At 42.9% G+C, this 26,048-nt stretch overlaps 1 protein-coding gene across 3 annotated transcripts in view; it reads right to left on the reverse strand.

The window, feature by feature from the left end:
• FLI1 (Fli-1 proto-oncogene, ETS transcription factor) overlaps positions 1 to 26,048 on the reverse strand; it is a 77,767-nt gene that overhangs the window by 32,308 nt on the left and 19,411 nt on the right. For all 3 annotated transcript variants that reach the window (XM_075521268.1, XM_075521267.1, XM_075521266.1), the window contains exon 2: positions 6,684 to 6,895. In XM_075521268.1, the coding sequence (XP_075377383.1) occupies positions 6,684 to 6,814 (131 nt within the window). In that variant the 5' untranslated portion in view covers positions 6,815 to 6,895. The remainder of the gene's footprint in view (positions 1 to 6,683; positions 6,896 to 26,048) is intronic.

The raw sequence follows: 26,048 nt of genomic DNA on the forward strand, positions 1-26,048 counted from the left end.
AGGTGCTGACTTTAAATGGTGCGGGCAGCCCAGCTGGTGGGACAGACCCGAACACACACACATCCCCACGCAGTGAGGGCGTATGGATTCCTACCTGCCTTTGGGATAAATTCGCCTTTCTTCAGAGTCAACAGTAAAATTTTCTTCAAGTTCCCTGCAGTCAGCACCTCCCAGGTGCTAGCAGTGCTGGCACAACTACCTGCTGCCTAAGGTCCTTCTAATGGGTTCACTCTCGCCCCCCTGCTCTGTAGTTAAATTTCCCTGGAAAATAACCCCCTCAGTTGAAATATGCAATATTTATGATAGAATAGTTACATATATAATATTCACACAGAACTACAGGATATATCCAGACTCTCAGATAAGTACATCTTCTAAAAAGCTTATCTGCCTAGGAGTATACATGCTTTCTACTGGCATGAAATGACACACATGAAAAGACCAGAGGGTCCTTGGCTGTCTCTACTCTCTCTGCTAAGTATTGTGCACATTCACATGACTGGGACAGGAAAATAACAAAAATAAGACCAACACTGTAAGATATCTCCTCAGTGGTTTTGTGATGAGTTTTCACTTTGCAGACTCTTGGCTTGGCAGCCAGGACCCTGCTTATCCTCTGCCTTGCTCTGCAGCCAAAACCAGACAACCAAGTATCGGAGGCTGAGATCTGAAAAGAAGTTTAAGGGACTGAGGTGTCCTTACCAACCACTGATTTACCACTGTGGGAAGAGAAGCCACTCCGTTAATCCTGTGGGACACGTTAAACGTGCTCCATGTACCTGACAGGGTTGTGTCCGTGTGGCTGAGTAGATGCCTCCCTTCCCTCTGAGGAAGTTTTCAGGATGGTTGGATCCAGAGCTAACCGATCTGATAGCAGAAGGACAGACATAACTGGGAATAGCATTGCCAAAACTTAACTGGGCAGGAGACCAAACTGTCCTTCCCTTAAGAAAAACACTGTGAAATCTTTAATGACAGCAAGCGGGAAGATCCTTACTTTTGTGTTCTCTGTAATCCAGCATTTCCTACCAGATCCAAATGGAGCCTTTTATTGGGAAATGAGACAGCACTACCAGACCGAATTATCTTTGCAGCTCCTGGACAGCCAATACTGTACTGCCTCAGCCTAAGATGAGGGATTTAACAGCATCCCAGCAGAAGGTAGGTGTAGCTGCGGGCAACACAAAGAAGAATTCAGTGTGGGGAACAACTACAGTATCAAATGAGAACAGGGAGCTGCGAGCCATGAATAGTGTATTCATTGAATATAGCTCCTTTCTTAGTTCAGGCATTACCCACAGGCAGACTTAGATTTATATAAAAATTTCCTCATTATTTGAAATGGTTTGTGCGGGGGATTTCAGATGCCAGATTAATCCTTGACTTTTCACAGAGACTTTAGACTTTCAAGTGGCTATACACGCTGGACTTGCTCAGGTTCTGGGCAAAAAACATTGTAGATCTACTAAGGTAAATGGATATAGGCTGCTTTCACAAGATCTCTTAAGTATATTCACTGTGGCAGCGACAGAGTCCAAGGAATATGAAGCAGTACTCATTCCCACTGTCCGTCCAAAGACTCTTCGTTCCAGCAGCTCCAGTAGTAGTCTCTGGGGATGCCAAGAGCTTGGTGTTTTGGGAAAGTTTATGCTAGACTGGCCAAAATGGACAAGCAGCTAGCCTGGCATTGACTAATAAATCCTCTGTACAGCTTCAGCCTGCGTTCCAGATACCTGGAAATAAAGCGTTTACTGTCCCAGGGCCTCTGTCTAGGAATCACCTTTGGCTTTCATTCGAAAGAGCAAAATAAGGGATTTCAGTGATTTCTGAACCTGACTCAGCTGTGGTCAGTGGGATATTTCCTTCTTCTTTCTCTCCCTTTCTTCCTATCCTTTCATTCCTCCTCTCTTCCCATCTTTTTTTCTTTTTAAATTTGCCACTTTTGGTGTAAATCCCCATTTGGTCACCTCAGCTTTAATCTCTTTAATACTTGAAATTAGATTTTAATTCATTGTTGTTGTTTTTCAGTGAGGAAAGTAAGAGCAGACATACTGTGATTCTGCTTGTGGCTCCCTCTTACAGGCAGGGAACAGAGCTATCAGGACAGAACCACAGCGCCTCGAAACTTGCATCTAACTGCACTTTAACCCTGCCTCTCGTCCTGCTTTCAGGAATGCCTCAGGAGGAGGTTCACACTGAAAAAGACTAAGTCTGCGGAAAGGAGGGACAGCTGTAAAAAGGATGGAAAAAGACATACAGGTTACAAAATTCAAACTGCATGAGGAAAGCACAGAGGCTCAGTAGGGTCTAAAAGAATGGTGTTTATCACGTACAGGTAAACGCAAACAGCAGGTAATTGCCCAGTCTGCTGCTCTGGCTGGGGACTAGAACAACACAGTGAATCCCACTAGAGGGCTCACACGCTACTTAAAGGGGATTTTTATTCTTCTAGACATCATAGATGGTCCCTTTGTTTTGTTTTGAGAAAATTATTGTGGCATAAAAATGTTCTGAGATCCCTGAACCTTAGCATTATATTAATACTCTGAAGCAAGAGAATGTCTCCAAAGCATTTTCAAAGCACTGACTTCATTATTTTAGCTAGACAAAATTCATAACATCAGTTGGAATTACACAGTGAAGTTTGCCCGCATCCGTGCACACATCCAGCACATTAGAGTATTCTTTCACATTTGAAGATCATACAAATTTTGTAACATCTTTTTAAAAATTGCTCTCTGAGTTTAGCTACAAATGCAGATCTGTAGTAGCTCCGTAAATACAGACAAAATTTGGAATGTCTGTTGTTTGGTTCACTCTTTGCATTTGGAATTTATGTAAAATAGAAGGAAAAATATATTATTAAAATGGATTGTAAATTGCATTAAACTTTACCCAGCTTTTTCTAAATAATCTTTTTCTAAATAATCCTCCTCCTTTATTAATTGGAATTTAAAATGTGAAAGATTTTTTGTTTTTTAAAAATAGAAATGATTGTATTTATATCACATCTGAAGGTCCCAACAGAAAATCAGGCCTAGTATGTTGGGAACTGTACAAGCATGCTGTAGGAGACAGATCTTTCCCTGAATGGGCTATAACCAAAATAAACAGAAGACACAAACCCAGCAAAGAACAAAGATTGCAGGCCACACTTCCAGTCCCCAAATGGATGCAAAGAGACATGAACAGTATACAGAACACCTTGCAGTAAACCCATGGAAAAGCTGGACTTCTATTTTTTGTGTGCAACAGGTCAGTGCTACTAATACAAGACCGTTTCCCTTTCCCAGTGCCTAAGGGGGTGTAAGAAGCACAAGGATTTTAATTTTCCTATGTTGGATTTTAACTGCTTTGTGTTTGGCTGCTAATGTGTTTAACTGCTTTGTGTTTGTTCTGAGCAAGCAGCTGTCTGTGAAGGCAAGGACAGATTTTGAGGGCATATACTGCATCCAGGTCTGATAATACTAGAATCTTTCACAAAATTTCTACTTCTGAATCTTGCAACAATACAGAAGTCCCATCTTCTCCCCTAAAACATAGATGCCTGCCACTGCCTGAATATCCCCTATACACAGTTAGTATGCAGTTATCTGGGAAACTCTTTCCAACTGGGGAGTAAACCAGGAAAACCTGACATTAGGGTAGAAAGCTGGTCAGGGTTTCCATGTTGTTTAGCACTTGGAGGGACGGTTCTGCAAAACAGACTTGGAGAGGTTCTTCAAAGACCCCTTCTCCCACCCTGCTGAGGACCAAACCAACTCATCACACTATAGCTCACAGCAGTCAGACCTGCTACTGATTGCTAAGAAAAAGAAGAAAAGCTGGACACTGTCCCTTACCGTCATCCAGCTCCCTCCACTGTCAGGTTTCCTATAGCTTTATCACTCCCTAGAGTACATAAACCATTCTCTCGACAAGCAGAATACACTAGCGCTTCAAGTACAGGTGAAACACAGAATAAAGGCTGCTCCCTCTAATGAGGCAGCTGGAACCCGGTAAGAGAGTGTGCTTGAGAAACAAGAGAGAGAAGGAGAGGCAGAGAGAGAGGGAGGGGGAATAGGTTTTGTCATTCAGTCCGCAGTTCAAGTTAATCTGTATTGAGATTGGCATTTGCCGCTCAGATGGTGTATCAGTTTTGCCAGGCAGCTGATGGGCAGGGGAACAAGCAACTGGAGTCGCCCAACCTGTAACAATGAACTGTGATGGACATGGGGGAAAGGGTAAATTTTTAGCCCTGAATAGGAGGAGAGGATGGATAAGTCAGATTGACATTCTCATTTCTTGGGTGGATTGGAGCTCTTGTGCTAACAAGTTATCAAAAGGCAAGGCTGGAAGCTATTTCAGTGCTTAGTTCTGACATTCAAAACAGTCTTTTCTTTTCTTCTAACAGGTTGGGAAGTTGTTACCCCTTTTTTAGAGAGACTGAGGACACTTAGTTTCTGCCTAAGAATCTTGTAGTCTTGAGCAAGCCCATAAAGAAGGATTCCCTTTTTGCCCGGAATAAACACACCTCTAGAGGGCCTTTCTTTATGGGTATCAGAGCGCTTACAGTTGTTAATGAATCAGTTTGTCAAAGCAGTTTTATTTCCCTTTTTTCCTGAGCAGATGAGGAAATTGTAGCACAAAGATCACAATGGAAGGACAGCCCAATACATTTGATTCCCAAGACATGCAGTGCACATACAATGAGAACGTTACATAGACTTTTGGACATACAACTACCTACACATACAGAATTTATACAGAATTTGTGCTTACAGGATCTGAAAAGCACAACTATGTGCTGCCTGTGCTAGCTCAGCGGATGTGACAGGACTAGTTGTTCCCTTGACCCTCCAAAATTTGCTAGAATGAGACAGACAAGTAGCATAATGGGAGGAAACACTCTCTGTGTGTTGGTGTGACGCTATGGGTGTGAACAACTGATGCAATGCTACAAAGGGCTTCCTCACGTGATCATGGGAGCGTGTTGCCTGCGCCATACGTGAGGTGGATTCTGCCACCTCAGTTCTCATGACTGGCTCACCTCTCCTCAGGATGGAGAGGTCAGACCTGCACAGCACCATGCACAAGCCTCACTCATTCGGTCAGGATCCCACTCTGCATTGCGCTCTTGGAGATTTTAGGGATGGCTTAAGAAGACTAGCCTTGGTAGCCAAAGGTAGTCCTCGTGACTATCAAAAAACCCCAAGCTTCTGGTACTTTCAAGATCCATCATTTCGACTGTGTTACCCAGAGATGGTGTTTTTCAGGAAATAACTAATTTTTCCATGTTTCAGCGTCAATTCTGAGATTGGAAATACTAGTGCAAAAATCCATGTAGTTCTTATGAAGTCCAGAAATGATACTAAGGCACAACTGGGGCAAGATCAAATCCAGTCTACAAATGATCACCATCAAAGACCAACTGACGCAAAGACCTTTATCTTGCAGTAAAATCAGCATCTACTGTATACTTACGAGGAAAAAAAAACATGCTTCTGTTTGAAGTCTTTAACACCATCATCTCACTATAGAACTCTGAACGCACAAGGCTGCTTTCTGTTTCAAACTCTAGACTCTGCTAGGTTCTCAGAAACCAGGAAAACAGGCTGTTACAGAAGCCCTAAACTAACCCTAAAGAAGAAAAACTCTTGTTTAACTGTCCTGTATTAACATTGTACAAATGTTGGAGATGTTTGTGACTTTGAAATTAAAAGCAAATTTAAAATTAATATGAACTCTGAAATGTAATGCTAAAAAATAAAATAGTTTTTCTTTATTGTATATATTTAAAACTGAAAAAAATTGAAATTTCTACACCTAAAGATTTTGTCCAAGAAGGTGAAATTTTTTCCTAGGCTTTGGACTTGTAGAAATATTTCTAAAAGAGACAATCTAAGCTGCGATAATAAAATGTTTTCAAGTCTTTGAATTTCTCACTGAACAGGGATATGATCCATCTCCCCCAGCTCTAACTACACATCATGGGGGGCAGGCCTCCTACCCCTTTGCCTAAAAGCTGTAGAGGATACATCATAACCAGCTCAAATCTACTCCTGAACTCTGTTTCACCAGTGGTCACATATATTCACACAGAAGACGTGGGTATATGCCCTTTGTTTTGTTACACCTCATAGGCTGCCATAAAGGATCTCAGTCTCCTCTTTTTCCCTTCTCCGTCAAATAGCTCTCCAGTTCCATATGGTTACTTCTGCCGTGGCAGAGCACGAATCTAGTTACAGATGCAATGAGGAGTGCCCTCCAGTGAAGCCCATACAGCCCATTAGTGCAGCTTTCACTACCTTCACTCTGGAGCACTGGTATAAACACCGACTATTACTGCATGACCGAGTCCATCTTCAGGAGCCCCTTGAACCATGGCACATTTGTGGGATGCTGAACTAAGTGACGAAATGTGTAATTTACAACAGTGTTTGCAGCATGAACTCTGTCCTGGCAGTCTCATGTCCCAGTCTGTACAGCGTTCGTGGAGACTGGTAGAGATGCATGCTGCAGAACTGCAAGAGCAAGACCCTCAGGCCATTAAAAAATGAGTGACAAAGGAACTCCAGGGGGAGTGGGATATGGTCCTACACAAAGAGTGGAGTTTGTTGATATGCAGGTCAAGAGCACAAATGGATGATACGTGCTCTGCTTTTGTTTAAGATTCAGTAGACGTGGAAAGGGTCTTTCCTTACCTTGATCCATTCATGTGGTCATATTCCCTTTTTACATTGACCCGGACGGGCTGATTAATCCACTCCTGCTGAGGAGGCAAAGGGTTGATTTTGTGCGGCTGGCCATAGTCAGGGTTCCCTGAGGCTGTCATATCTGCCTTGGGGAGGTGAGTGGCAGCGCCGTACGTGGAGTCAAAGAGGGACTGGTCGTCGCTCACCACCGACAGAGCCTCCTGAGGAGAAAAAGAACAAGCGCTCAGAGTCATGACTAAACTAGTAACTCCATTCTTATTCTCTCTTTGAGCTGGTGAGCACCTGCAAGGGCCCCACAGCTGCCCAGCGCTGTCTGAAATTGCCATCTGCCAGGATTGCAGATTGAATCAGATTCTTTGGGGTCCATTAACCCGTATGCAAAACCGGCGGGTTGCTTTGCTAGCTGCTGTGTTGCTCTGGGTGGGGCAAGAGTTAAGGTTAACCTGACTTCTGCAAACAGTAAAGGTGGCTGCTGGGTGCTATACCATTCTCATTGCTTGCTGTAAGCAGCTTCATCTGCGATTTCATATAGTTACCTGCCCACCTGCCTGCACTTGCTGGTCCAAAAACAACCAAAGAGATATGTAGTATGTAACATTTCTGGAGTGTCATTTGAAGGCCTATACATCTTCTTTCAAAGGGTTTTGTGTGGTGTTTATATTTTGAGGTTACTAGTGAAGGAGAAGCAGTCAGGACAGGTCAGAGTTATGGGTGTTAGTGGTGGGATAAAAAATGCATTACTTTACACTTTTTGTTTATTTTGTGGGAAATGTAGGACTGGTGAGTTACCAAACTGCATTTCTAGAAATGCTTAAAAACAGGAAATTGTTATCCTTTTTTTTCCTGCTGAAACTCCAAATGTTGACAAAAAGTTTTGACTATCAATTTCCTTGCGTTGATGCGCTTGGGTTTTCTAAATGAAGCATGCCAGGCTCATAAAGGCTTTGGCACAGTCCTGCCTTATTCAAAGTGCATCTGACAGGGTCTGCATGTTCTTTATGGAGCTAAGCTAACCGCACATAACACAGCTGCCATTATGGCTGGCAAACCAGAGACTGAACGAGGAACCTCCCAAACTAAAAGCACACACTACTTTAATGTGAGTTAATGGAGCAGACCTCCAGAACAAAGGCAGCAACAGACTCACCTACTCCGTGGACCGAGCATTCAAAAGACCCGTAACATCAGTGCGTATGCAGCATGAACACGCAGACACTGTCTTTGCTTTGAAAGCTGATGTGCTGCTAAACCCTCGGTGCTCAAAATCCACAGGACACAGTCCAAATCATAAGCTTTTAAAAATAATAAATTATTGCTCTCTCCCCGCCTCCCCCCAGTAGTCGTTTCTGAGGTTAGATTTGCAAACTTTTTCCACAACCAGGGAGGGAAACAGAAATTCTGAAAACTTAGAAAAGTGCAGCTGCTGGAATCCTCCGATTACATGAGAATCTAAGTGCAAATCAGATATTACCAAGCTCATGATATCATCACAAAAAATGTCAATAGTTAGAGTCTACTGGGTAAACATGAGAATCCCTCTCAGCCTGAAATTAACCCACTTAGAAAGAGTCAGGTCAGTGCGCTGCATTTACAAATATCAGCACTTTTCTATCTCAGATCTCAGATCACGTAACAAAGCCAAATAAGCCTGAGTAGCCTAGAATTTAAGTGGGCCTGACTAAGCTTGAATTTGGAGGAACCCTCAAACATCTGCGTAAGTCCTGCTGAAGTTACAGTATTTGCTGTAAAAATTTTGTGAGCAACCTCTCACACTGATCAGCAGAGATGGCTACAGCCTTTAAACAACAAAAATGAGAGTTTTCACCCCACGCTGCCTAACGCTGTGTGTTGCAAGGAGCTCAGACTGTGTTCATCCTTTCCAGCAGCTTTTTCTTGGTGGATGCACAGCCTTTCAAAAATAACCCTTCCCTTTTTCTGCTTTAATTAGAAAAAGCTAGGGAGTGGAAGGTGCTCCTCGGAAGAATTTCCTTGTGGTGCAATCCTGTATGATCACAGCCTTGTGTCAGAAACTCCTTAAAGGGACTGAGACTATCTCCAGGCTATGAACTTTGCCTGTGTAGAAAGGTACAAGAACACGAGATCTTCTGGTGACAGCTCTTAAAAGAGAACAAGCCTTTCCATCAGAGGTAAGGGTATAGTGACTTGCCGCTTCTCTGTTTTACTGAAGTTAGGATGTCAGGCAGGGGTTCCTAAATGACACATCGCCTGTAAGTCTCTGCTTCCTCTCAATACAAAAAATGTGGGGTTCCCTACATTATGGCATGAGGTGGTAGGTGAACCTCAAATACCTGGGGTGCTGGGCTGACTTACAACTGTCTAGACCCAGTCTAGACTAGTCTACGCATCGATCTTACTGGTCAGAGGCAAGGAAACCCATGAGTACCACTGCAAAATCATGAAATAAAATGTTTAAAATGTTTGGGTTTGGAGATTTCTAGTCTAAAAACATACACTAAGTTCGGGTCTTTTAAGGAAAGAATACCTGGGAAAATGGTTTTTCTGCCTAAAGCCATTTTTCTTCTGAAGAAAGGTTCTGATGGAAAAAAATTGGAAAGCTGGGATCTTTCTGGCTATACCTCCCCCCCAAAAAACCCCCACCCCAAAGAACAGCCCTGGACGAGGATCAATTATTAGTGCTGCATCCAAGTACAACTATCTTTACACACACAGGCAAGTACATACTTTTCTCTGATATACAGAATAACTGATGGAGAAGCCTGCCTCCTCAGATAAGGATCTTCCTTGAAAGACAAAGCGACTGCTAGGCCCTGCCTACAGCAGCAACTGGCGTTAACGGGGATAATGATAATCTTACAGGCAGGCAGCAGTTGCACCGAGAAGCCCTGCATTTTGCTGCTTGAGTGCATACAGACTGCAAACTCTACAGTCTTTAAAACTCTGTCGCACACAGGAAAAGAAATTCAAATGCGATGGCTGCCATCATGGCAGGCCCAAGCAGTTACTGAACCAGGAATCGTTTGAGCTAAAACCCTGAGTTAGTTACAGCCACAAAAGCTACAGACTCAAGGCTCTGGGGGAACTGAAGACACACAGAGCAGATCAGGCAGAGATAGCGGCTTGTAACACCTGCTTACGATCCGGATCGTGCATGCAAATAGCAAACAAGTATTGCTGATTGCATGCAAGGGAAGTTGGGTGGCATGCTGCCAACGCCTGCTGCAATCAGCTTCTCCGCGGTGTGTACATCTACAGCTTAAGAGAAAAACAAAGGGGTGGCAAGCAACAGGTAGCCTTTAGCTGGCACGGTCAGAGTAGGGGACCACTCAGATAACGTCCTAGCAGTGACGACTACCTGGGACTCAGTTTAACTCTCTTGGAAGAGGACAGAGCTTGGCTGGCCCTGCCAGAGTTTCAGGCTACAGACCCAGATGGGGAATGTGTACAGCCTTCCTTGTACTCACTATCAGAGGCTCTGCTTGGCTTGATTCAGTTTTGAAGGACTAGTCCGCTCAGGAAGTGTTTGGCTTCAGTTCTGGCTGAGGAAGAGATCCACAGTTAAACTGAATACCAGAGGGCAAATTTCCATCCCCTGGAACTGAGAGCTACTTAGCGTTTGGTGATGGGCAACTGGGAAAACACATCGAGGCGTTAAAGGTGCTAACATAACCTAACCAGACAGGCCACAGCTCGCCAGCGTTCCCCCCATGCTGTTGCCTCCCGGGTTGTGTCCTTGAGCTGGCCAGACTGAGTCTGAGACAGGGGTCTTGTGTGTATTATTCTGGCATATATGTTACATTATATTGCCTCTGGGAATAGGCTAGCTTCAGTTTTTCCAGTTTTTAATCACATTCCTGGCATAAATGTGGCAAGCCCGTCTACGGCAGCTTGCAGCGCAGTGATAGGCAAGTTCAACTCCCTGTGAAGCACAGCCCCAGCCTTTGCAGGGCAGCCCACCGCTGAACTGCCACAAATGAAAGGCTCCTATTGCAATGACTGCTGAAACAGCTTTGCATAGAGCTGGCACACACTTCTGGATCCTTTAGACATGAGTATGTGATATGGCTATTATTAATAACAATTTATAGTTTTAAGACGTTGAATTTGCAGTTTTTCCTTTTTTTAGCCGAGCCATCTAGACCCAGGTCCCAGGTCTAAGTGCTTCAGCAAAGTGAGGTACACTTTGATTTTGTCCCTGTGTACTGCAGGAAGACCAGTCTGTTCTTCTGGTCACACAGGTAGCATGCTAGGGAGGGCTGACAATCCACCAATGCTTCGAGCAAGTTATCCCGAAATGGAGATGGCAGGCAAGCTTTAGTAAAAATTTTCACTTAGTTAATGAATTGAGCAGAACATTTGAGCCAATATATGAATGGAATGGGTCTGAGAAACAACCTCTAGGTAAAAATCAGGGGCAACAGGGCAATGCAGACATATGATGTGAAACATCATCATTTTCCTCAATGTTCTTCCATTCATAGTCCCTGACACAGTCTTTGTTGCATAGGTGACTGCACTAATAATAGAGCTAGCCCCAGGATATCCTAATGTCCTCGCTAACTTCTAGAGGTTTGCTTTGGACAAGGCCCCTAAAAGTTCAGGTTTTAACCTTATCCAAAGCTCACTGGCAAGGAAAGCTTGCTAGATGTTCCCAGTTCCCTGGGGTTCAGCTCTGGGAGAAAGATCATGAAAACAAGATCTGGTGAGGTGACAGTAGTCAGTGTTTTCATCCCAGGTATAACCCAGTGTCTACAGTAACGGCTCTTTCCAGGTGCATGCGATGCTTTTACACTGAATATTGACTTTGAGCTCTTTACATTCACTTTTCTGGCCATAACCACATTTAAAAGGCATTGCTAAAGATCAAAGGTTCATCCTCCTCCACAAAGCCTGACTTACGAGAGAAAAAAATGCTGAGCACTTGAACCATCATGCCATGCATGGAAAGATTACTTCTATGTCTAGAGAGGTGACTTTTTTCTTTGGTGTTCTGTTTTGTTTTGTTTTGGGTTTTTTTTGCAAGAGTATACCTTTGCCACTCTTAGTCTTGCAGGAAAATCACTCCTGAAATATTTTTGTAAAGAGAATGTTACCAATACGGACCCACTGTCTGAAGAGCCCAGATTTATGATGCAAAGCACCAAAATATGAGGTACCAGCAGCAACTAGCCTTACACATGGCTTGAGGTTAGCACAGAGGATCTATTCCTTGAATAGAAATGACTTTGGCACTGCAGTTTTACAAGTCAGCACTTCTGCTGCCAACATCTCATACAAGCAGAAAAGAGATAACATCAGACTTACAAGAAAATGAGTCAAATATAAAATTTAAAAGGGAGCGGAGTCTGTGTGGATCTTGGGGCAACAAATTTGGATGGATTGGGCATTGAATTAGGAGGCAGGAAGGCAGAATATTATTCTCATCCCTGCCCTTGATCTTTGGCATGGCCTTTAGCGATGCATTCCCCTGTCCATGCCTTTTTGCTCCCTTCCTGTGTTGCCCTGTGTGCGTTGATGCCCTGATTGCCTGATTGCAGCGTGCCCTGTTGCCCTGATCTGCGCACGCTGTAAGCTCTGTGGGGCATAGAGCCTCATCCACTGCTGTTACTGGAAAACAAAGAGGAATCTTTCGGGTAATTCAAAGCAAGGCCTGGACTGCAATCCCACACTCTAACATATCCAGTCTTTACGGTACCCCTAACCAAAACAAAAAGATAGAAAGACCTCTGCAGCTTTTTCAGCACACTTTTCTTGAGGTTTGCTCATGCTACTCCACCTTCCTTACAGGATATTACGTGATTGGTGCAGGGACTCCACATAACTCCCCCTGGAAAATTACAATCATAGGCATTTTATTGCTAACAACCACAATCCAATCTTGTGCCCTTCACAATCAATTTAAGGCCAGCCTCTACAGCGGAGGATTGGCGGGCTGCAGCTAGCACCAGAGATCCATCATAAAGCTGTAGTGAAAACAGCAGGCTGAGAGCCCTCACTGCCTAAGTGCATTGCTCTTTACCTCTTCTACCTACTTACAGCATTGCACAGTGATGGACAAACCATTCTGCTCACAGTATTTTCCAGCTGAGGTGATGGCATTCGGGTTGTGGCAACCCACATGCTGGTAATCCGTGCCGCAGAGCTGGCCCTGCCCTGAGGAGGAGGGCCGGGAGGAGATGCAGTCTTGCTTTCCCTGCTGCAGCAGGACTAAGGATCAAGAAGAAGGCAGCATATCTTTAAGACTGTGTTGAAGTTTCTGCAGATTTGAGGCTTTCTTTGTGTATAGGAGGGCTTTCATGTAATTATTTTTATGATATCCTACAGTGCAATAATTTTGCTCTTACTCTGCACTAGAGACTTGCTCTAAACTACAAAGCAGGTCAACTCCCTGGACAAATTGCAATGCAAGCTTTCCTCTGCACCTTAGACTGCCTTTCTTTCACTTTCCACCCAGAGTATCACATTGGAGTGTAACTTGGCAGTCTTAGAACACAGCATCATTTCTTCACAATTCAAATAAATGGGAAACCACAACTTAGTAACTCATGCTAGGAGAAACAAAGCAGGAATAAGATAGGCATAAGTAGCAAAAACACACTGGAATTAGCTGGCTAAAAAATGGGGCAAAATGATTTTGCATGATTTCTCATGAGGAAATATGTCTTTTTTATTTTTAAGTTCACTATTTCCATGAAATTTCATGTCAAATGGACAAAAGAAGGCTGCTAAAACAAATGCTCTATTGTTTTGATATCAAGATCCCCAAAACCTGACTCAAAAAGGAAACAAAAATTAAATCATGCTTCTGTACTTCACTTTTCAGAAGAGCACTTGACTTCATGCACATGTTTGTAGGATCTGGACCAATGACTGTTTTTCTCAGTCTAGACTTCACATAAATTGGTTCAGAGCCTATTTTGGTTTGTTTCCAACAGGCTAAATACCAAGTGGGAATAACCAGGACACAGTACTCCTCCCCAGCAAGTTGCTGCATTAGGGCTGATGATAAGGACGCTTTGGGGCACCAGCCCCAGACACATGGGAAATCTCCAGGAGATGCCTCTGTGTGGTCTCAGCACAGGACCACAGCACAGGACCAGGAGAGAAAGTGAAAAAAAACCAACCTGCCCAAATTACTGCTGTGGCCTCTTGACCTCTTAAAAGTAATATGGTGAAATCTGAGGCTGGAGAGACTGGACATGCCTGATGGACAATCACAACTCCATCATATAAGTTTCTAAATCCTGGAGGCGTGCTGCAGCTCTTCCTTTAAAGAGAATGGCAGCTGTGCTTTGGAGCATGCAACATCCCCGCCAGTCTCCAGCTGGCTTACCCGCATCCCTGGGCCTCTAGATTGGGATTTCCCTAAGCACTCCTACCCGTCTTGGGTGCTTCACACCCTGCTGTACTGATACCTGCTGGGAGTAGCAGATGAGGTGCCTGCCCATTAGCAGATGAGGGACAAATCACAGCTTGGGGCTTCTGTTCCCAGAAGTTTTGGGAGAATTCCTGCCCAGTTCTGCCAACCAAGACACATGAGATGATTCAGGATGAGTACTGAACCTTGGGGGTAAAACATTAAGGTGTTAAAAGTGCTGGAAGCTTTACCATTGGCATGGCTTGAGCCAGGTTTCATTTTTTGGCAGCGAATTTAACTACAAAAGGATTCGCCTCCATGGATTAATGAGTATAACTCTGCTGTGGCAGGAGGACTATATGATTTCTCAAGATCTTTTTCAAGCCATGTCATGTTTCCAGAAAACCAATCAGCCTTTGCCATGTATTAATACTCTCCTAGGCCAGTTTACTGTGCTTGTATCACCGCTGATCTCTGCCCACAGCTTTTCTGCTCCAAAGTTGCCCATACTCACTAAGAATAACTTGACACTGCGTGGGTGATTGCTTTCCAGAGCTGGGCAGTCAAATCCACCTAGCTCTAGTTCACCTTCCTTTTAATTTTTTTTCCTCACCCTGGTAAAGTAATTGACTTGCACCGAGCAGATGTGTTTGTAAACAGAGACACATGGATATAACTGTGAACATACACACTTCAGTAAATATTATTGTAGCATTTTTATGATCTTTTCTGCTGAAGACACATGGAGGGAAACTGCAAGATGGTTTCAGAGTCTGGCTTCCTGACAAACCCAAACTATCCTAAAGAGTAAATGCAGTCTATTGCTACGCAGAAATTCTGTGCTGACCTCAGCTTTGTCCCGAAGCACCCACTGCCTGACTCCTCTCCTTGATGTAATGCCAGAGGCTGCTTTTCAGTGGCAAATCTTTCATCGGGAGTTTGCAGACTGACCAAGCACTTTGTTTCAGAAAACTTGAGCTCACTTTAAGCTGCATTTGCTTATTGCAGTAGTGCCACCATTTCTCTCAAAGGAGAGCTTTTGGGTGGTGTTTTTACTCATACCAGAGACTATATAACGATCCTACTGTTTTTGTTTTCCACATGCAAAGAGCAATCAAATATTTTCAATATAAATTATTCACCCTAGAAGGGAAAACAATAAAATGAGAACCCAAAAGTACTGGGGGGTTTGTCATGAGTAAGGGTATGTCACATCTATGTGTCTCCTCTTGAACAAGCTGCCTTGAAAAAGGACATAAACCCGAGTCTTAAAAGCATGAAGGAATAGGTGCAAACCACAAAATCTTGTCTTTTCAGTTGGGGTTCCTACTGCCAAAGCACAAAAAGAGTGTTCTCCCAGGAATTCAAGATCTGGGAGGCGGCAGTTTAGAGACACACAAATATTTCAGGTTCCTCTGAGCTCTGACTCACCGCTACACCAATGCCCATTCATTATTTTTTATTTCACTTTGATACCATTGTCCCAGTTACATTCACAAACACCGCAATCGTATCCTGTTTTGTTCTCTGACACCATTCCCTTCACAATCGCAGGAAGCCCATCAGGAAACATTCATCGGGTGCTGTTATGTTTCCATCCGCAGAGAACAAAACATGCACTTTCAGCCCAAGATGACTTATTCCAGACTAAGGAAAAACAACAGCATGAAAGAATCAAAGCAGAGTCTCCAGGAGAGCGCAGTATGTGCTTCTCCCCTGAAACAGGGGTAGGAGTCCTGAGCAATGCTCAACGCCTCTTACCTAGGGAATGCTTAGCGATGGAAAGGTTCAGCCAAAAGGAAATAAAAGGCATAATCCATCACTGACGTCTACAGTGCATATTGCAAGGTCTGGACACTATATCAGAGGGGGCAAATACAAGTCCAGCACAGTCCTGCAGCTGAATCCTAAACCAGATGTGGCTTGAGATTTCAAGTGTTAGGGCTCGAGTCTATTCGCATTCTGGGTTTGGCCCCAGTCCCTGAGCTACGTTTGGATTAAATCTGTGTTCAGGGTCTCAGTGCTCATGATATTCAGAGCATAAATTCAGTGTTTCAGCCCAGAGCTGGTTACTTAGGTTTGCTGTCAAGTGTGCATCACACAAAGTATGGAGGGAAGAGGAAATGGGGGAGGTGGTTTGGGACTCATAGGAACCTACTTCTTCCCCAAGAAGCATATGCATACGCCCGTTAGAGCACTGTGAAACTGTTATCTGCTTCTTAACCAGAAAAGATGGCATTTACTGGGACGGACAAGTCCCGAGGTTGAGATTTTCAAATGAGCCTGAAGTTACACAAATCACACTCACATTTAGCAGGAGTTGGGAGCCACAGTCCCTTGAATCCCTCTAAAATATTAGGTTTAAATCTCACGAGAGAGGCCAGCCAAAAGAGGAGCAGTTAGCAACAATACCTAGACCAGGTTCTCCATTTCCTTTGCCCACTTTCCTGGCTGCAAATACAGGTGCCATCACTGCCCAGCTGAGTGCTTAATAAAGCCGTGCATTGATGCCTTCTGCAGAATACCCAGCTTCTGCTGGCTCCTTATCCAGTTCCCAACTGGTCTCCTCCAGTTGGCAGCGGAACTGACGGCTGCCACCCTGCTGGGATGGCATGGATCTGTGTTTTTCTTGTGCACCGAGCCCAGCCCCTGTGGCTCCGGTGACGAGATTGTTTCTGCATACGCCTATAGGAAAAGCAGAGATTTTGTGAACAAGCCTGCTCGTGGCATTCCAAGGAAAACAGCTCAGCAGGATTACACTGAGATATGTTCTTTGTCAATCTCAATCGAGATATTTGAACAGGAAAACCCAGTTTACACCACTGGAAGTTCCCAGGGGCTTTTCATTTCTTTACAAAGAAACACTGATGTTTTAATTTCAGTGCAAGAGAAAGGTCGTGGAAGGATTCAGGGATAGCCATCACTCTTACCTCTTAGGCAAAAAGTTATGGGTCCAAATCCCATACTGGCACCTGGGCTAGAACCCAAAGTTAACATTACAATACAAAAAGGAGCTGACAAGGTGCTATTCTTCCTAGTGATACCAAACACCACAGAGAAAAGACTACCCTACCAACACTCATGTTTCAGGAAACTGAAATACTAAAATAGCTTCTGATGCCTAATGCTATAGCGAAGCTATTGCTGAAGGCAAACATACAGACTAAATATATACATCTAACTTGATCTCTGGTGTCCATCTACTAGAATCAGCCAGTGAATGCTGCCTTGTGGCTAACTCAACAGCAGAAGGTGTGAGAGTAAAAATAAAAAAAAATGGCTCTGTTTACAGCGGTGTTAATGCCCCCATGTCTCGGTTTCCCTATCCGTATGATGCCTGCCCCCAAAGAGCTCAGATTTTGTAGAGTGCGCCAGTGTCCTTGGAAGAATGAGGTCATAGAAGTGACAAGTGTTATCCTAGGGCTAGAACTGCTAGACAAAAGCAAAACTTATTCTCCTCTGAGGCTGAGCAAAAAACTTACCAAATCTCTTATCAGTAACCATTAACAGAAATTCTGTTGGTTTTATCAGCGTGGTACTGAGAAGAGCTGTGAGCCTTGCTTAGATAAATGAGGTCTCTTGCTACTGCCACCTCAAGAAGTCCGTGCTCAGGGATAGTTTTCCACACCTGTGAGAACTAATGGCTGCTTCTTCCCGGCTCCCCTCAGCCTGGTGAAGCAGACCAGGGAGGCAGAGGCCGTGAATGAGTTCATGGCAGGGAGTTTCAAATGTTTTGCTGCAGGGAAAGCAGGCAAGATGCAGAGCACAGGCTCGCAGTGTGTTTGGGAGGGAGGGGGCTGGGAGCCAAGGCTGCCAGCAGTCAAATCCCAGCACTGAGACTGATTCAGTGCTATGGCTTTAGGTAGGTTGCTTAGCTCTGCATCCCAGCATTCTCCTCTGCCAGAGGTGATGCTAAAAACACATAAACCCAAGGGCCAGTTTGGGGCTGATTCTGTCAGGTTTCTGTCATCTCTAGGACCTTTGCTCAGATCTCCACATCATCCATGCTATCCCTCAGCTCATCTGCAAATCCCCACCTGTAGCAGTTAATTTCATATTTTCGTTTTGTTTTGTTTTGTTTTAATGAATATCATTAGCTCTGGCTTGATAACTGTGAAGTACGGAGCTGTCAGGCTCTTGCTTTCATAGCAATGTGCCTAATAGACAAAGCCAGTATCTCAGGAGTGCCACGCAGACAGACATGAGGTTGTTACATTAATTTTACAGCATGGGATCCAATGCAAAGCAACCAAACACTCTGCTCAAAGTCATTTGGTAGAGTGTAGCTAAACTAAGATTAAAGCCTAGGCCCCCTAAAAAAGCTTGCTTTGCTATAGAGAAGAGGACTGCCTTTACATGCAACACTTTTGTGATGTTTTCCGAGATGACTGCAGTATGTTTTCCTTTTGCTGAAGAGTTTCTTACACTCCAATCATGCTAACATAAATAAGAAGCAGGCCTCTCGGCACATCTCCATGTTCTTAGCAGAGCTGATACGGCTGGTCTTATCTCTAACAGGGCAAGTCCCCTGAGCTGTGTTGAAAAGCCTTTTATCAGATGCAATTTAAAGAGAGTTCTTTCTGAGATGTAGTTCTGCAGCTCTGGCAGGAAAGTGGGGCTTCTGACTAAATCTCCTCTGGTTTTGTTTAGCATTGGGGTGAGGGAGTAGGACAAGGTCCTATTTGTGGGGCCGGCAAGACAGGGCTGCTCCCTGCGCCTTCCCTGAAACAACGCTCTACTCCCTCAGTCAGAGGAAAACCCTGTCAAAAATGGCTTAACGATCTTCTAATATTTCCATGCAATTAAAGGCCACATCTGTCTCACAGACCCCGTCCTCCTTTGCTAATGTACAGACATGAACTAAACAGTCTGTCTTGTCGATTCGCAGGGTAACAAAGGGGCCTATTCATAACACAGGCACTTTGGCTATTTTGTGTGTGTGAAATGAAATAGAGTTTGCATTTGGAGAATAACCTGTGTTGGAGCTAGCAAGAGATTTCTGCTCTAATAAATCAATCAGCTTTACCGGCTAATAAAATAGCCCCCCTCCTAATTCTGACTGTGTAACCAGACAGCCACCCTACAGAGAGGCAACTATGGTTTCTGTGCAAAAGTGAGAACCTACGCTAGCTTGCTATTAAAACTCTTAGGAGGATTAAAGAAAAAAAGGTATCAGCTTGGCTGGAATTTTTCAAGCCACTTAAGAGAAGGAGTTATCCCTGGCCCAAGGAATTTGGGTGTCATCTCTGTGGCCTCAGCTGCGTTAGTCAGTGGGTACGCATTTTACTACTGTCTTTAGCTGGCTCAAAGCCAGGTAGGGTTCTGCTCTCGTCTCTGCTCAGTTCTTTCTGAAGAAAATGGGAGCACTGCAGAAAAAAAAAACCAAAACAACAACCAACCACCCTTCAAAGACCCATTTCTGATCTGTTAGTAAAATCGAGGGCTTAAAAAAAGAAAACAAATTGAGGCACATTTTGGCATAGTCCCAAACCAATACCAACATTATGTTTTGCCCTTACTAAGAGTTTCAGGCAATACCTGCACGTACATCCAGGTGGACAGGGCAGTGCAAGGAATATATTGCTGCTTGTTTAACATTTTGCTTGTAAATGCCTTGGGGGTATGGGCTGTTGGTTTTTTGTTTTTTTTTTTTTTTTTTTGCTTTTCTGAGCACATTGGCACACTGGTCCATATTTGGTCATGGCCTGTATCTCTGCCATCTTAGTGCTTCTACAATACAAACAAATAGACTAATAATGTTCACACCTCAACATAGCTCATTTCTTCAGCTTTCAAGTGAGCAGGAAGTGTACAGGAAGCACAGAAAAGATGGTCCTGCGGTTTCAATACTAGAGTGATATTTGGGAGATGTGGGCTCATTTACCATCTAGGCAGCAAAATTGTTTGTTCAACTCAACTGAAAGTTCTCTGTGCAAAATGAGGGGCAAAAGCGGGTGTCAAGGCCACAGGGTAAGAGATGGGACAAACCTAGAATGTGGTGAGATACCTGAGAAAATTTCCTGAGAAAATTATGGAGGCTGTGAGAAATTTTCGAATCCTGACGTTGGACAGAAACTCAAAATGATTATCCAGAGAAGTCCGCCTTAAGTTCACTGAAATATTTTGTTTCAGGTATTCTGAATGTTTCGTTGCAGTTTTAACCTTTTCAGTTTTCTTAAAATATTGCAATTGGCTTATGTTTCTAAATGAAGAGTAGTTTCAAAACAAAACCTGGAAAACTTGAGAAAGCACCAAGTAGGGCTTTCAGCAAACTGTAAAAAATCAACCTTTCCAGTGGATAGGTAGGGCTTTGATAAATTTGCATCTTTCTAACAAAAAGACACTAAGTTGAAAAAGGTCAGACTGTATCTAAGATGAAACTTCTTGTATATGTCCCTGGTACAAACACAGAGTGAATATTGTTACAGTTTTTGGAGATCCGGCCAAATTAAGCCTTTTTGGGCTTGCTACCATGCCAGCAAAGCCAGTAGAAAGTTTTTTGCCTTTGTCTTTGGGGTGATGTATGATTGAATCTTCCGTGTAGCTGTTTGCATATTTGTGCACTTAAATGTGAATGCATGAATGACTCTGACTCAAACGCACACAGTATGCACTATCTGTCCTGGCAAAATGTCAATATCTAAGCAGTTATAGCCTGTAGACTTTGAATGATATTTTTAAGACTTTATACAGACACCTAAAGAAGTAATTAGATGCTTAGACATATTTTAAGAAAATCTGTGTAGTTCTTAACTCTGGCTGATTTCATTTGCCCTGTGCAGGTACCTCAATATCTTTAAGACTAGGCATTTTGATATCACAGTGACTAAAATGACGCCAGATTCCTATCCTGGAGGGAAGTGGAGGTCTCCAAGAGACACACATAAGGACCAAATAAAAACTGCAGCCCCCTTCTGGGATACCTGACACAGACTGGGCTGACCAGCTCTTGCAAGCCTGAGCTGCATCCTTGGGGGGTCTGGTTCTCCTCCCACTCCTCAGCTTCTCAAGAAGTCCAGGCATAATTGTGATCCTCATAAGGGACAGGTTCTTACCGGTTTGGAAAGGTACCACATGAACATCCAAGGGAAGAAGCCTGTCTTCCTCATGGCAGGTCTAATAGTCCCTTTCCTCACCAGCATCCTCTTAAGAGCAAGTTTTTTGCTGGCCAGTACTCAACAGTACCTCTTTGTTAGCTGCCCTGTCTGTTCCTGTTAGTTTGTGATGATGATTAAGACAATTTCTCTTCAACGGGGACAACAAAGAAATTTGAAACATTGCTTCAGATGATATTTATAGGATGAACAGTAAGACAGAAAATCAGCTCCTCACACACAACGTAGCTTTGAGGGGACCTGGGGGCTGTTGGGTGACTTGGTGACAAAACACCTTATGGAGCTGCTACAAAATATGGGTAATAGCGAAAGTGACCTTTTGGGTAAAGCACTTCAAAATTAATGGATGCAAAACACTGCGTGAGAGCTAGGTATGAACAATCCAGAGAACACAGGAAGAAAGAGCTCGTATCAGCGTGCCATACTCTTACTCACACTGCAATTGCAGTTCTCAGAAGAAAGCTGTAAAGTGGAGATGGTGGTATTACAACAGCACTTCAAGAGATTTTGAGAGATATTAGGGCCTCTCTTGTGCCTTAGAGCACATTCAACTCTTTCCCAAAACTCACTCCTTTTGGTTGGGAATGAGAAGGTAACACAGGCAGGAAACCCAGAGGCTGGCTTGCAATATTCCCTGACTGAAGACATGGGCACCCACTATTTGGCTACACCATAAAAGCTGACCGAAAAACGTTTTGCTTTTGTGGTTAATAAATCACAAAAGGCTACATGATTGGAATTCTGGCATGCACCAGTTCATACCGCTAATGAGGGATCAAAAATAAATATTAACATTGCCAAACCCCTACCTGCAGGTGTGAGAATAGATTGGCCTACCTGGAAATATGAGTCATCTCCCAACAAGAGCTGGTAGGGCAAAAGCTTATATGTGGTAACGCGCTAATGATATAGATACATGTAGGTGTGGGGAAGCAGAGACCGTGGAGCACCCTCTCTTCTGTTTTCACAGGAGACCTAGGTAGCCTCAATTAGCTTCCAAGGGCTACAGATCAGGTCAGACCACATCCCTGACTTTATGAAAACAATGAACTGTAGGGGAAGCATAAAAATGAAATGACAATGGTTTAAGCTCCCTCTTTGGTTGTCCCTTCCCAGCACTTGGTGCCCAAATGGTCTGTCTCACTTTCCTAGAGTGGCATGCCCGGAGCATGGCCCATAGCTCCCCTGCCACAGATATCTAGGTTGGAAAGGACCTCTAGAGATCACGGCAAAATATGTTTTACATATCTTACACTGATGTAACTACAGATGCTCTAGTCTCCCCTGCTACTTCTTCACATCACAGTAGACGTAACATGTTCAGGAATGCCAGAGGACCTCAGGGTTAATCACCAGGGAAACAATTTTTTCAGTATCATCAAAGAAAAATGTTAGATGGGTGTTGTTAAACATGTCAAAATATCGCCTTGCTTTATCTCACATACTAAAGGTCACCTTTCGGGGTAGATTTCACACCACTTTTCTCGTCTATGAAAAACTTTTCTTTAACATGCAATCAAGACACAAAGACATCATTCACTGAAGGTCAAACAGCACAATTGTAGTAAAATCAGGCTAAGAACCCAATTATTTGGATTCTTACAACACTGCCTTAGGTGCTGAGCCATAGCGTGACATGTAAATAAGGTGTTGTCTTTAGGGACATCTTCAATAGCATAAATATGAATCAGGCAAGCAAAATATATTTTATCCCTCATTTAAAGCTTTTGAAAGTCCCGCTCTCTGCCTTAACTCAGTTAATATAAAAATTGCAGAGAGGCAAGATCTCAATAAGCAGGAGAAGGAACAGAGCATTCTGTCTCTGTTTCATTCATCAGGCCTTTTTTCCCCCATACTTGCCTGCTATTCCCATTTCCTTCCTTGCCTTTCACATGAAACATATCCATTGCACACACCCACTCTGCCTCATTTGTTCACATTCACAGGCAAATTGTTTTACAACGATCTTTTTAAAAAATACGCTTCTTCTGAGCGTTTTTTTTTTCTTTTCTCATGGACAACAGCAAATGGATTAGCTATTGGGTCCTGGTTCCTTTCACAAACGGGGAAGTTTCTCTTCAGTTTGTCCATCTCATGCTATCTCGGCAAAATTATCTTCTTTAACCATTTTCTCATATAAACTGAAGGAACAATTTATAATTGCTTTTGTTGAATGAAGATGGGATTGACTATCTGATTAAAACTGACCACATCCATACTTAAAAGTCAGATCCAAGCTTAGTAAGTCTGGGTAGTGTAAATCTGGGTTTGTTTTTCACTTTAGGAGGGAACTTTTTAAGACTTAAGCAGTACAATATCTTCTTTGGAGGTGCCCACGTTCTTTTTTATATATGGCCCTAAAGTTTTGGCTTAATTTAGATGGAAAGTCTAAGCCGTTTGGCAAGCATTCATAATCCAGGCTTTTAGTTTGTTCTGTGTAGTAAAAAGCACATTGCCAACACTATATTAAAAAAATATTGATTTGAATGGAATTGCTGAGTTAAAAATTGTCTAGCTACAGGAACTTTCAGTCTAGTCCTCTAAAGACTTAATTCATACATTAGAAGTCAGGGGCCTCCCCCTGCAATTTGTTTGCTTTCTTCTCATTATATTTATGTAATTAACAAGCAGATCTAAGTGTAACTTTTGCTCGTTTTCACTAAAATAATAAATTCACTTAAACAAAATATACAATTCAGTAAATATCAAGCATAAAACATTCAGGAAAGAGTTTGCGCTTTTGCTCATCTCAATTCATGTTTTAAGGTGTGTTTAATTTCCTTTAAGTATGGCAGTCAAAATTAAGAATACGCATAAATTGAAATAACCTGGGATGAGAAAGATATATGACCGTGACTCATTATATTCAGGTCAACTCATCGATTCACTAGCACAAGAGTTTACCACGTTGCTGCCCTAAATTCTTTATATAAAGAAGGGACTATTGCTCGATTCATTAATGATGAATGTTACGCTCAGTGGAACAAACCACAGGTTAACTGACAAATAATGCATTTGTTTAGAACGAAAAACATTTTTACTCAAGCCCGTAGCACAATCAGTGAGAGAAGAAGAGAAGAAGGTTAACATATGTGTTACTATGTGGATTATAGTCACACCCTCACCCAGACGCAAGCCCTGTGCAAGCTGCAGTAAGAACAACAGGAAATGGCCTGGGGTATTTATAGCATTATTGTGTTTATCCTGAAGTGATGTTCTGCACAGATTATTATGAAGTTTTTCGTGGGAGAGGATACAGCTTGTGTCAGCTGGAGATTTGCATGCACTTCACCCAATATGCTCTCTCCTAAACTTGCATAGTCCCCCCCTCTACCTTTCTTTGCTTTTTAAAGGTTTGCTGTGTACTAGGACTTCTCTGCAGCTGACACGAAGGGTCACCCCCCCCAGTGCAAACAGGAACCCTGGTAACCAGTATGTTTGGCCTAAACCTATTTGTTTCACCAGATTTACAAATCCACAGTGAGATGTCATGAGAAAAAAACAATCCCACACATGTCAGTGGTCCTGAATTTCTGAAAAATGCAGTCCACGCTGCACTAGGACCAAAGTTCTGTGCATTTTGGGTCCTATTAACAAAGAAATTGATGACACCAAAAACCTTTTATCAGAACCCAGGGCGGGCTCGCTCTTCAGGACAGATTAGTCCACTCCTGGGATTCTCTTTGTTTGGAGAATCATTTCCATGTTCTTTTTTCTTCAGGTGGGATAATGAAATACCTTCCTATTTATCCCTTTCTCCTGGGGAGGTATTCAGCAAAAAGTAATAATTTTCATGGAAAGATCATCTATGTATTCCCAGCCCCAATCTTGCCATCTTTCTGCTGATCTGAACATTGTAAAGAGACTTTTTCTAATTCATTCCCATCGTCTAAATTTGGCCTGAAGTTTGATAGAGGAAAAAAAAAACAAACCACATATGGGAGATGAAATAGATAGTATAACAACTTAATATCTCTGTAGGGTAAAAACTCTCCACCCACTCACAAAACCTATGCAAGTATATATCCATCTATGCAGACCAGTTTATCTCAGTGAGAGATACAGAATAAGGAACATTAAAATAATAATGATAAAAAATAGCGTAACTCAGGAAGCAAAGAACCTGTTATTACTTCATTGTCAGAACAGTTTTTTCTTATCTTAGTCACATCTCCTGAGGTTTGTTCAACTCATGAACGGCTCATGAACGTTCGCCTCATTTCTTTGTTTATACCCCATGATCTCTAAAAACCTCGATTAAAAGCAATCAGAAAAATCCATCATATGACACTTAGGACATTTACAGCCTGTGACAGTTATTAGCAAATGTTAACCTTTCCTTTGAGAAAACAGAAGGAAATCCTGCTTTAATTTAAGCTTTCAACCATCATCCCCCTCTATCTCTGCAGTAAATCAGAGCATCTCCATGATGCCATTGTTTGCAAATATAATAAGTCCCGGGTTTGTCTGTTTAAAAAACAAACAGCAACAGAAAAGCATCAGGAAGTCCCTGTGAATGGGAGTAACACTGCATTTTTGTCTCTACGGCATTAATTAATGCAATTGAGCCAATATCTGAGCAAAGCTTGTTCCTATGAATACTGTTCAAATCATTATCAGTTCTATTAGCGCTTCATTATGGTTGCACTGATCAAGACCAGATTTCTTGGGCTAATTTGCATCATATTCTGACAGGTGCTAGTCCAGGTGTCCTATTGTCATTCTGAATTAATAAACATGATGCAACTCCCTCCTCCTTTTATCATTTGTGTGATAGAGGGAATAACAGAAATTGAATGGGCCAGGGGGGGAGGGGGGAAAAACTTATCTGACTTCATCTCCCAAAAAGGCCTTTCCTGGGGTTTTGCCAGGTTTAATTTTAAAATGACAAGCTCACACACC

This window comes from Mycteria americana, chromosome 19 (assembly GCF_035582795.1).
Source record: "Mycteria americana isolate JAX WOST 10 ecotype Jacksonville Zoo and Gardens chromosome 19, USCA_MyAme_1.0, whole genome shotgun sequence".
Lineage (NCBI taxonomy): Eukaryota > Metazoa > Chordata > Aves > Ciconiiformes > Ciconiidae > Mycteria > Mycteria americana.